The following is a 13,086-nucleotide window of genomic DNA, read 5'->3' on the forward strand; positions in this document are numbered from 1 at the left end:
TGTTGGGTCCACAGGTGTCAGGGCTCGAGAATTCTTTTTTTTTTAAATAGTTAAAGTATTTTATTTTATTTTTTTAACCTCTTCATTGGAGTATAATTTCTTTACAATGGTGTGTTAGTTTCTGCTTTATAACAAAGTGAATCAGCTATACGTACACATATATCCCCATATCCCCTCCCTCTTGTGTCTCCCTCCCACCCTCCCTATCCCACCCCTCTAGGTGGTCACAAAGCACTGAGCTGATCTCCCTGTGCTATGCGGCTGCTTCCCACGAGCTATCTATTTTACATTTGGTAGTATATATAAGTCCATGCCACTCTCCAATTCGTCCCAGCTTACCCTTCCCCCTCCCCGTGTCCTCAAGTCCATTCTCTACGTCTGCGTCTTTATTCTTGTCCTGCCCCTAGGTTCCTCAGAGCCTTTTTTTTTCTTTTTTTTAGATTCCATATATGTGTTAGCATATGGTATTTGTTTTTCTCTTTCTGACTTACTTCACTCTGTATGACAGTCTCTAGGTCCATCCACCTCAGTACAAATAACTCGATTTCGTTTCTTTCTATGGCTGAATAATATTCCATTGTATATATGTGCAACATCTTCTTTATCCATTCATCTGTCGATGGACACTTAGGTGGCTTCCATGTCAGGGCTCGAGAATTCTAAAGTATGTTAAGAGGCAGGAGGAAGCTCCTGGCCTTCGGGTCTGCTCCTCCAACACTCCACATCAGGTGGGAAGGGTAGGTTGCAGTCCCTTTCCCGCCCTGGGAGAGGATAGGAGGAGCGGGCGGACCTTGCCGCCCCAGGCCCCGCCCACAGATGCTCTGGGTCCAGCAGCCTCCTGGACAGCGGAGCCTGGGGGCGGAGCTCACCCTTGCCCTCGGGGTCCCCCGGGCTCCGCCAATCATGGAGCGCCCTGTTGGCCGGCGGCAGCGCCCGCCCCCACCTCCTTCCGCCGGCCTCCCGTTTCCCAGAATCCAAGATGGCGGGATCCAGGCAAAGGGGTTCCCGGGCCGGAGCTCGGCCGCTGCTCTGCGCTTTGCTGCTGTCGCTCTGTCGTTTCGTCGGGGGCGACGGCGTGGGAGGCCACCCGGCAGCTGCCGGCGCCACGGGCACCCCAGGCGCGCAGCCACATCGGCGTTTCGAGTACAAATACAGCTTCAAGGGACCGCACCTGGTGCAGAGCGACGGGACCGTGCCCTTCTGGGCCCACGCGGGGAGTAAGCCAGGGCAGAGGTCGGGAGGCCCGGGTCCCCTCCCCGCCTTGAGCCTCCTCCTCTTCACCTTCTCCCCGCTGCTCCCCGTATGCGCGGTGGAGGGGACCTTTCTCAGCAGCCTCGCCTGCACGCCGGCTCTGGTCCGCAAGGTTCCCTCCGCCAGCCCCCCAGTCTTTCCCACATTCTCATCACCCGATCTTCTTCCTCCCGTCTTTGATGTTGTCTTTTCTTTCCGTTTGGGTTAGAGGTTTTTCGTTAGTTCCCGCACTTCCAGGTACTAACTTGAGCTCGCTTCTGGGCATCACGTCTCACCCCAACGCCACGTCTCCTCCGAACCTGAGACCTGGTCTGGCAGCCCTCCACTTTCTTTCCCGCTCCCCCTCGGCCCTCCCCTGCGTTTTCTCCTCCGGTGTTAGCAGTGGGTAATGCTCCAGTTTGTACCCGATGCCCCCTGACGGCTTTAGAGGTGGCATGTGTTGGCTTTAGAATAATCTTTAAGTCTTTATGTCAGAGGACATTTTTCTCACCCTCTAGGAACTGTACGTTAAGTTTGCCTTTCTCAGTGACTTGGTGTGGTCTTTGATCTTTTCTCTTGTATTAACACAGTAGGTAATTTAATAGTCACACTCGTTGCTTTATTTAGTAGAAGAAGGGAGGGGGGTTATTGACTGAGAACTTGAGGCTAAGAATAGCATTATATATACAGCTGTTTTGGGGTTTTTGTGGGGGGGAATTGAAATAACCTGTGCGCCATGTGTTACTGATTTTAGGTGTTTGGCACTGTTAAGCACTGTTAATGGTTGAGAGAGCCTTGCTAGGTATTTACATATGTGAAAGAAAACGTATCTACTTTAGTGCTGATGTGTCACCTCTGACTAAGGAATCAGCCGTAGCACTTGGCATGCTGTAAACTCTGTTCAGTGACCATCAGATGCAACCTTTGAAACAAGTGGCAAATGCCTTTATCTGGGGTTAGAAGCACTGGCAGTTTGAATTCCATCTTTATGGGTTATTAAGCAATCATTTATGTAAGGCTTGTATACATCGTTTTAGATTGTCGAGTGCTTGAAACAAAATGTTCCATTTCTAGAAAGTAGTTGCTGACTAGGAAGCACACTTTTAGGAAGTGCTATTTCACTGAAATTAATGTATAATTAAAAGGCATAAATTTCAATTTGACTTAATGACCAAGTCATTAAATATTTGAAGTAGAGTGCATTTTGTTACTCAGCGGACATTTATTATGTGATCACTCATCAAGGGTATGTAGCTGGGCAACTGTTATCAAGGTAGCATTGTTTTAATACACAAAGACGATGCAGGTGTACCAGACACAGGTTTGGGGGATTTTTGTTTCTTTTCTTGGAATGATGATGAATTTTTCAGTAGTGGTGGTAAATGTGTTGACATTTTTTCGCTTCTGCCATTCTCCATTGCCGGCTTGCTGTTCTTTTTCTCACACTCACACCACATACATCAGCCAATTAGGAACGTTAATCAGCTACTTAAATTAGTCACATTGACTTTCTTTTCAGAACCTATAACCAACTAAGATTTTCTGCTGCAGAAATGTCAGATAATGTACCTGGGTGAATGAAAGTTGTATGGCTAGATTGAATTTGAAATAAAGAGATTAGAATTTTAGCTAGTGACTTTTCTGTCTGTTGACTCTGGGAATCACTGCTTATGGGTATCCCTTGCTTTCATTATCACTGTAATTTTTACAGTCTCACAGCTTTCTTAACTCCACTGATCATTTTTTCGCCTTTCATTTTGCCCTGAGATCCATTATTTAAAACAATTTTTTTAATAGAGAAATTTTTAAGATTTAGTTTAAACGTGTCCCCTTACATCATCCCCAAATTAAGACCAAATCTATGGTGTTTCTTTTTCTTAACTCTCATGTTCTTTTGTACTGTCAGTACACATCCTTGGGTCCATAAGGGCAAAAATGATAACAGCAATTTGTAAGCCTTTATAGCTCTCAGAGCTCTTTCACCTTCGTGCTCTGATTAGATCCTTGGTAGGCAAGGCAGGTGTTATCTGTTTTCTAGGTGAAAAAAACTGATGTTCAGAAAGGTTAAGGTTCTTGGAAGAGGTTACATAGATAGTGTCAGTAGAATAGTACTCAAATCCAGGTCTTCTGATTTCTATATCCAGTGCTTTTCCTGTGATGACTGCCCCAAACCTTTAAGTGTTTGAAAGTCATGGTGACAAATAGTGGCTGAACTTACTAAAATATCTCAACTTGTCTTTTAGTCAATTTTTCCTACCTGTAAAGAAACAATACAGTTATGTCCCAGTGTGGATGTCAGAATGTCAGAACTGGTTAATATCTGAAAAGGTGTGCCAGAATTGTTCAAATATAGACCTCATAGGTGCTTTAATAATTATCTAGTCCAATAATAGGAACAGCTAACATTTATTGAAATATTTATATGCACTTATATGCCTATGAGGTTGTTAGAGAAATGGAGTAACTTGCCTACGATCAAACAGCTAGTAAGTGAATGGAGATGCAGGCCATCATTTTGGGGATCACTGTTCTCTCTGAGAAGCTCCTGATGCTGAAGAACTGATTATTGACTTGAAATTCAGTTGATTGACCGTCTCCCTAGAAGAATGTTTATATGCTCAAAATTTTGCATATAACTTTTAGGGTGTATATAAGTGATTGAGCCCAGCCCCTTCATTTTACAGGTGAACATATGGTGAGCCCGAGAGAGTAAGAGAATTATTTGCTCAAAGTCACACAGCTGAACTGAGACTAGGAATAAGTCTCTTGATTCCTAGTGGTATGTTCTTTTCACACTGTTTGAGATTTCTAACGTTTGTAAACTGGTAAAAAATATATATATACAGTTTTAAAAAAGAAAATATGCGGATTTTTCAGGTGTTTGAAAAAGAGTATCATGAGAATTAAATAGTTGATTTACCTTTCAAGCTGTAGTTTCCTCCCTGCTGCCCCTTGAATTTTTAGTGTTTGGTTGCAGCTTTAATTTTTTTTGCAGAGATATTGCACTCTTCCAAAGATAGGAGGCGGGTATCAAAACCCGCTAAAATTTAAAAGCTGAAACTGTCAACATGAAATTTTTTCCTAACAAAGTTACCATACAGGTAACTGAGTTAAACTTAGGTCTCAGTAGGTATATGTAACAGTTTGGTGGTGATTCATTGAGTTTTATCTAATTATAACAAAACTTTTCTTCCCTTATTTCTATTCTAGATGCTATTCCAAGTTCAGATCAAATTCGAATAGCACCATCTTTAAAAAGCCAAAGAGGATCGGTGTGGACAAAGACAAAAGCAGCCTTTGAGAACTGGGAAGTTGAGGTGACATTTCGAGTGACTGGAAGAGGTCGGATTGGAGCTGATGGCCTGGTACGGTAATTTCTTTAACTTGGAAAATTTGTATAAATGCATATACCAGCAGTCTCTAAATGTCCCGTGTTATGTATTTACAGGCAATTTGGTATACAGAAAATCAAGGCTTGGAGGGTCCTGTGTTTGGATCAGCTGATATGTGGAATGGTGTTGGAATATTTTTTGATTCTTTTGACAATGATGGAAAGGTATATTTGTTTTCAGGACTGTTACCCATTTTAATATATTTGCTAACAAAGTTAGGCTGTGAACAATATAGCTTATTTAACACTTTTGTCAGTTTAATAGTAGAGGACTCCCCAAACTGTATTTTAAGTGTGATGATTAGTCTTTATATAGCTGGGAATTTATAAATTTAAAGCTAGGAGTTCATGATTCGTCATCTACCAACTTGAGGTAACAGTGGAACCTCAGGTCTGAGAACTTTTCAGTACCCACCTCCCCATCACCCTGTTTATGCTTAATAATTTTTTTTTTTTTTGCGGTACGCGGGCCTCTCACTGTTGTGGCCTCTCCCATTGCGGAGCACAGGCTCCGGACGCGCAGGCTCAGCGACCATGGCTCACGGGCCCAGCCGCTCCGCGGCATGTGGGATCTTCCCGGACCGGGGCACGAACCCGTGTCCCCTGCATCGGCAGGTGGACTCTCAGTCACTGCGCCACCAGGGAAGCCCCTATGCTTAATAATTTTGATGGATCAGCATGAGTCATTTAGATGTAGGTGGTTAGTGTTTAGAAGATTATTACTGTTTGTTTTCATGAAAATGTGTGCATAACTACTACTAGCTCACATGTTGATATGTTTTCGTATATGTTAATCACACTTTTTGATCAGCCGATTTCTCTAAAACAGTTAAGAGCAAAATGTACTTATGAATTGGAAACATTAACTTGTGCTTTAGCAGCCCGAAAACTGATGATCATTGTTTCATTTAGTAGTTTGTCCACTGATTATCCGAGGTCATGATTAGCAATTTAAAGGAGAGCTTTGACATTGAGCTTCTTGAATGCTGAGGCCATGTTAGTCCTCCTGTTACTGAGCTCCCATAAGTCCCATACCAGTCCCATGCTCACAGTGTCCTAGGATTTTAGAGGTGTAAGAGAACTTATAGCACACCCAGAATGATCTATACTTCTTTGGTCTAAGGACTTTAAAACAAATACATTCTCTTTATTTATAGAAAAATAATCCTGCAATAGTGATTATAGGCAACAATGGACAGATCCAATATGACCATCAAAAGTAAGTGTATATTTTTTACATTATTCCTGATTTCAGCTTCTTTTTAGAAACCTTATAAAATATATTGTTTCAAATCTGAACATTTTCCAGATGAAGTAAGATTATTCTTTTCCTTGAGATGTTTTTTGTAACTTAGTGGAAAGGTCTTATCTTAATTTGGTTTTGTTTTAAAGTTCTTTCTGCGGACCACCTAGATTTCAAACGTAAAAATGTGTTGTAGTTAACCTGAAATTAAGTAGTACCTTTAAAGGTTGATAAAACATTCCTGGCTCTCAGTGATAACAATAGTCATGTTTTTTCATCTTTATTAAGAGGGATCTTTAAAAAATAAGGTTCAGAGCCTTAACCAACCTAATGACTAAGCAGTGCGTGCCATGTCATTCAGCCTTTGTATTGCTGTATTGAAAAGATTCTCAGTGGGCTACAAAACTTCGAGTGTTCAGTATATTTATAATGTGTATGAATCAGGTATGTACATTTTTAATTTTCACGTGTTTGTTGGGGGGATTACCTTTTAGCCAGTCAGTGAACTGTAAGAAAAATTACTTTCCTACCTTAGTGATTTGTAACTCTGGTAGTTCATCATGACCACCCATTGAAATATATAAACAAGAGGTCCAAGCCTCCCCCTTGTGATGCTGCTTCAGCTGATTGAGGGTGGGATCTAGGAATCTGCGTTGTTGAAAGCACCGTATGTGACTCTGACCCTGCCCTAGTCTTGTGGAGAGGAAGAGTATCCCTTCCCCTTGCCGGCAGGCAGCCGTGGTAACATTGGCTCCTTTTGTTATCCAGAGTCCTTGGTGTTTTCTGCATAAATAACTTCAAATATCCCAAGCTTTGTCATAACTTGATTTTGTTTTGACCTTTCTGGACATTAATCATTTTAAATAGTGAGTTTTTAACATATCGAGAAGCTTTAAGTTTCTTGTTTGTCTTCCTTTCCCTCACACTATAGTGATGGTGCTAATCAAGCTTTAGCAAGTTGCCAAAGGGACTTTCGTAATAAACCCTATCCTGTCCGGGCAAAGATTACGTATTACCAGAAAACATTGACAGTAAGTAACATGCATTTAGAGATAATCAAATGAACAATATTCTAGTATGACTTCTCATTCTGAATCTTTGATAGAAATTCAATGCATTTGAAATTTGGATATTGTTCGCATACTCATCAGTGTTACTCTGAGAGAGCAGAAGTGGCTTCAAAGCTCGGTGTAAGTGGTCATGTGTTGTCAAATTTGCCAGTAGGTTTGTGTTTAGTCAGTGAATGTTTAGGCATTCTACTGTGTGCCACACAAATATGAATAAGACAAAGGTCATTTTCTCCAAAGAGCTTGTCTAATGGAGGTGACGTTATGTAACATTATGCTTATGTAATGTTAGTATGCTATGTGGTAAATTTAAGGGATCAGGAGGTTAGACTCCTGTAACTCTGCCAGGCTGGAGCAGTGAAAGTCAGGAACAGTTTCTCAGAGTTGAGCTGCACCTTGAAGGAGAAGTAGAAGTTTCCTAGATGGAGTGCGTATTCCAGGCAGAGAAAACGGGCATCGGGACTGTTGAAAGATTTGGGAAAGGCAAATAGTTGGTATGGCTGGAGGATAGAGGAGATTTGGAGAGTGAGGTTGAAAGGTTGGCAGTAACAAGTCTCGCAGCCCTCTGTGTAGTTTATCCCGTAAGGAACAGTTTACAGTTTTAAGCAGGAATGTGAAATGATCAGGTTTACAGTTGAGGAAGATGACTTAGGCAGCAGTGTTTTTATAATGGTATTTGTGAAAGGAGCAAAAAATAGGATGATTTTAGCCTCCTTGCTGTAAATGAGCCACCACCTGTACTTGGTACTCTACATGCAGTTGCTCACGTTTTCTTTTTTCTTCCAGTTTTATTGAGATATAATTGACCTACAGCACTGTAGAAGTTTAAGGTATACAGCGTAACGATTTGACTTACATACATCATGAAATGATGACCACAACAAGTTTAATGAACATCCATCATCTCATATAGAGAATTAAATAGAAAAAAAATTTTATGTTAGATTAGAATTTTTTATTAGATCGTATTTCGTGCATGATTTCCAAACTGAAATAAAACTGCACATGTAAAATAAAATTTAAAAAATAAAATAGTAATGTCAAACATTTTTTTTCCTTCTGATAAGAACTCTTAGGATTTACTCTTTTAACCATTTTCATATGTAAGACGGCAGTGTTGATTATACTTACCATGTTGTACATTACATCCCTAGTACTTATTTATCTTATAACTGGAAGTTTATCCCTTTTGACTGTCTTCATCCAATTCCCCCACCCCCATCCCCTACTGCTGGTATCCACAAATCTAGTGCTATATGTTTGTTTGTTTGTTTGTTTGTTTTTCAAGTAAAATTGACCTATAACACTATGTTAGTTCCTGGTATACAATGTAGTGATTCAATATTTCTGTACATTTCAAAATGACCACCATGATAAGTCCAGTTATCTATCACCATACAAAGATATTTCATAATTATTGACTGATTTCCCTACACTGTACATTTCATACCTGTGAGTCATTTATTTTGCAACTGGAAGGTTGTACCTCTTACTCTCTCTCACTATTTCTCTCCTCCCTGCCAATTCCCTCCCCTCTGGCAACCACCTGTTTGTGCTCTGTGTCTATGACTCTTTTTTGTTCTGTTTGTTCATTTGTTTTTTAGATTCCACTTATAAGTGAAATCATACAGTACTTGTCTTTCTCTGTCTGACTTCACTTAGCATAACACCCTCTAGGTCCATCCATGTTGTTGCAAATGGCAAGATTTCAATCTTTTTATGGCTGAGGAATATTCTGTTGTATATATGTACTACATCTTTATCCGTTCATCTGTTGGTGGGCACTTAGGTTGCTTCCATATGTTGGCTGTTGTAAATAATGCTGCAGTGAACGTAGGGGTGCCTATATTTTTTCATTAGTGTTTTCATTATCTTTGGATGAGTTCCCTGGAGTGGAGTTGCTAGATCCTATGGTAGTTCTGTTTTAAATTTTTTGAGAAATAATCTCCATGCTGCTTTCCATAGTGGTTGTACCAATTTACATTTCTGCCAACAGTGCACAAGGGTTCCCTTTTCTCCACACCCTCACCAGCATCTGTTATTTGTTGTCTTTTAGATAATAGCCATTCTGAACAGGTGTGAGGTGATGCCTCATTGTGGTTTTGATCTGCACTTCCCTGATTAGTGATGTGGAGCGTCTTTTCATGTACCTGTTGACTATCTGTATGTCCTTGGACAAGTGTCTATTCAGATCCTCTGCCCATTTTTTAATCTCGTTTGCTTTTCTGATGTTGACTTGTATGAGTTCTTTGTATATTTTGGATATTAACCCCTTGTCAGATATATCGTTTGCAAATATTTCTCATTTATTCCAACAGCCCTATGGGGAAGGCATCCCCATTTTATAAATGGGGAAATTGAATATGGGAGAGTTTAAGTAACTTGGACAGTGTCTTACCACATAAGTAACAGAACTGTGATTTGAACCCAGCACTATTTTAGCGGCAAGACTCCACTTGTGGTCTGAACGAGGGTAGAGGAAAGAAGAGATGATTAGGAGGTGGAGACTACAGAACTTAGTACTAGTTGGCTTGGGGCTGGGAGAGTGAATATAGTTGTGGAGTCAAAGATAGTTCCTGAATTTCTGGCCAGTGTTCAGCTAAATGGTACCATTAACTAGCCAAAAAGCAGCACGTTTCTTTGTGTTTGAGGGAGGAGTGGGAAGGCAGACAGTTGGTAAGGAGTTTAGTTGTAGACAAATTGAGTTTGGGTTAATATTTAGGTTAGGTAGATATACCCAGCAGGCAGTTATAATAACTAAGGTCACTAATACCATGTGAACATTGCATTTTTAACAATGCCATCAGTACCTGGTTATATAATGCTTATAAGTAAAGAATATCTTGTATACATTTTTCTTTTCCCTAAATCATGAGCCAGCCTTGCACTCCTTTGTATAAATTCTGAAAAAGACAGTTATTTGGAAAACTTTGTATTGGCTTAGTCTTAAATTCCAAACTAATTTAGAGACCTCAGAGTAGAGGCACTGTCCAGTCTATTATGACTAACTTGGATTTGAGTTCCGCTGGAATTATTATACGTCCTGTACAGTTTCATCAGGGGCATCAGTAGGTCATGCTTACCTTCATGTGGCAGAACCCAGATACCAACCATGGCGAGTACAGACACACACCTGAGTACACAGATCACAGGGAGGCTGCCTAGACGACCCCACACAGTGAGGCCGTCAGCCCTACCAGCAGTTCGCAAAACAGTAATCCTGCAGGACCCCAAAAAAAGTTCCGTGGTCAGATAAGATTGGGAGGTCTGTGCACAAGCACGTTAAAGACGCTGGGAAGTCCCGAAATAAAGAACCTTTATTAAACCCCTCATTCTTTAGGCTTACTGGGCCATGGAATTCTCTTTTCACTTCGTATCTGTGAATGTCTATAGAGCCAGTGTTCTGAAGAATACATTTTAGAGAGACTTGGCAGGACATCTGGTTGTGACTTAACGGTCCTAGCCTCCGTGTGCTTGCTCCGTCTGCTGCCCCTTCCTGTAATACTCTCCCCTTTCCTCTCTACCTGGCAGAGTTGTGCTCATTCTGGAACGTACTAGTTCAGGATCCCTTTCCATCAGATTTCCCAAACATCAGCTCGTAAGGATCTGTCTCTCTTAAACTCTAAGTGTTTTTTTTTCCTCTGGTGCTTATTTGCCCTTTAAAATATGTTGTCTTGACTTGCTAGTTAATTATGGTTTGTATGTCTTTTCTCATCAGTATGGTTGTACACATCTCAGTGCAGGCACTATATCCTACATTCCTCATACTCTCTAATATTGTGCCCGTGTTTAGTACTCAAGAAATGTTTATTAAATATACTTACATCTTTAGCTCCCAGTTGTTTGAGCTTTGGAGGGAAAAACAAAGCAAGGGGAAAAAGAAATGCTGTTAGTGGAGGAAATATGTCAAAACAAGATATTACACACTTTTTTTTTTTTGGCCATGCCGTGTGGCACGTAGGATCTTAGTTCCCCCGACCAGGGATCAAACCCACGCCCTCAGCAGTGGAAGCGTGGGGTCCTGACCACTGGACCGCCAGGGAATTCCAAAACAAGATTTTAAATACTGCAAGCATGGTATTTAACAACGGGTCGAAACTGTAAGATGAATAAGGGATGTTATCTGTAATCTCAAAGAAGCATTACTGGTATTAATCAGTGGATATATGGTACCTGTACAGTCACAGCCCTAAGCTTCCTCCAGACTCATCGTGCAGTGAATATATTGTACCTTTTTTTGTTTGTTTAAAGAATGAGAACTGGATAGTAAATACTTCTGATGGATTTTCAATTTCTTAGGGCTCAAGGAAAAAATATTGAAGAGTTGAAAGTTCTTAGTATTAATTTTAGAATATGATTAACTTAACACTTCTTTTTTTATCTCTCAAAGGCAAATGTCTTACTGATCGGCGATTTGAAAGACTGTAGGAGAATCAGTTGTACATGCTATAAACTCAAATAGGAACATTACTGAATAGAGGAAACAGAAATATTAATATTGGTCAATAAATGGCAGGTGATTTTTAAAAAATTGGTAGGAGTTCCCGTGTTGCCATCCTACGTTATATAGAGATTAACCCTTCATATTGCCCTGTCCCTTACTCTTTTGCTAAAAATTTGGATCAAGTACTGTCACATTTTACCTGTATGCCTTTATCTTAAGTGTCACTAAGGAAACTTTGCATCTGGAGGTAATGACAGAAGTGCCCTTACTCTGGTGCTGTGTACCTGCTCCCTTTGCTTCCACTCTATCTCCGTGGCTCTTCTTTAGGGTGGGGCTAGTGGTTGGGTTGCTAGAAGTGAAAGGTATTAAAGAGGCCAGACCACTGCTTGACTGGGCTCATGAGAATATTCATGTGCCAGGTGGATTCCTGTGCTTGCTCAGATTTCCAGAGTTCGTTTAAGACATGTAGGGTCATTATTTCAAAAATACATTCTGCAGCGTAGACGCTTATGTGTCTTTCTGTTTTTTTCATTTTCTGCCTTTTTTTGTCTATATGACTTGTCACTTTTGCTGACTCTCTGCTAACTTAGTACAGTCCAGTTACCCCCGTTTTTTTTGTTTTTTCTTTTTGGGCAGTATGTGGGCCTCTCACTGTTGTGGCCTCTCCCGTTGCAGAGCACAGGCTCTGGACGCGCAGGCTCAGCGGCCATGGCTCACGGGCCCAGCCGCTCCGTGGCATGTGGGATTTTCCCAGGCTGGGGCACGAACCCGTGTCCCCTGCATCGGCAGGTGGACTCTCAACCACGGCGCCACCAGGGAAGCCCACCCCCCTAACTTAATGAAGAGGAGTTCACTACTTGCTGAGGCAATCTGTTTAATTCTCAACCTCTATAGTAAAAATTGTCAATTTAACTTATTCGTTGTAGCTCTGTCACTGGAGTTTCAGACCAAGCCTGATCCCTCTTCTGTAGGAACCATTCAGAGAAAGTAATCATGGTTGGTTCCTTAAGTCTTCTCTAGAGAAGGTGAACCACATTCTATTTTAGAAAGATTTTCATGGAAAGTTATCAGATTTTTATTTTTAAGCCTTTGACACACAGTAGGGCAAAAACCATTTCCTGAAGTGAATTATCTCATTGTATAATGATCCCAAATAAGTGAGTTTATTTAATGGACAAGGGATTACAGCTTTAAAATTTTTTTTATTTTCATTTTTTCTTCCAACTTTATTGAGATGTAATTGACATACAACACTGTAAGTTTAAGGTGTACAGCATAATGATTTGAAGCTGATAGCTTTTTGGTGGTTATTAGACCAAATATAAAGATCAAATAGTCATAAACTGACTGCTTGAGATTCGTTTTACAAGATCTTTGTAAAAGCTATAGCTACAGTTTGTCTTTCTAGGTAATGATCAATAATGGCTTCACACCAGACAAAAATGATTATGAATTTTGCACCAAAGTGGAAAATATGATTATCCCTGCACAGGGGCATTTTGGAATATCTGCTGCAACTGGAGGTCTTGCAGGTAAAATCTTGGTATCTTTTAATATTGAAAGGTTGTGAATTAAATTTTATTGGGAATAATGTATTTTGGAGATGGGTAGCGTTGTTTGCTTTTAACCTTTTAAGACTGGTTGTAACCTTCCATGATCTGGGATGCCAGTCTTTTGGGTCTCTTGGGACTGCTGATCCGCTACTTTCTGT

General features: G+C 40.7%; 2 protein-coding genes across 3 annotated transcripts in view; both read left to right on the forward strand.

Annotated features, from left to right (window-relative positions):
* Positions 1-13,086, forward strand: part of CCBE1 (collagen and calcium binding EGF domains 1) — a 524,308-nt gene that overhangs the window by 284,124 nt on the left and 227,098 nt on the right. The window lies entirely within an intron of this gene.
* The window catches only part of LMAN1 (lectin, mannose binding 1), a 29,110-nt gene continuing 16,998 nt past the window's right edge, over positions 975-13,086 (forward strand). For both annotated transcript variants that reach the window (XM_079943518.1, XM_079943517.1), the window contains exons 1-6: positions 975-1,217; positions 4,441-4,595; positions 4,679-4,786; positions 5,779-5,840; positions 6,796-6,895; positions 12,784-12,907. In XM_079943518.1, coding sequence (XP_079799644.1) covers positions 980-1,217; positions 4,441-4,595; positions 4,679-4,786; positions 5,779-5,840; positions 6,796-6,895; positions 12,784-12,907 — 787 coding nt within the window. In that variant the 5' untranslated portion in view covers positions 975-979. The remainder of the gene's footprint in view (positions 1,218-4,440; positions 4,596-4,678; positions 4,787-5,778; positions 5,841-6,795; positions 6,896-12,783; positions 12,908-13,086) is intronic.

The sequence above is a fragment of the Stenella coeruleoalba genome (genome assembly GCF_951394435.1).
Source record: "Stenella coeruleoalba genome assembly, chromosome: 14".
Taxonomy (NCBI): Eukaryota; Metazoa; Chordata; class Mammalia; order Artiodactyla; family Delphinidae; genus Stenella; species Stenella coeruleoalba.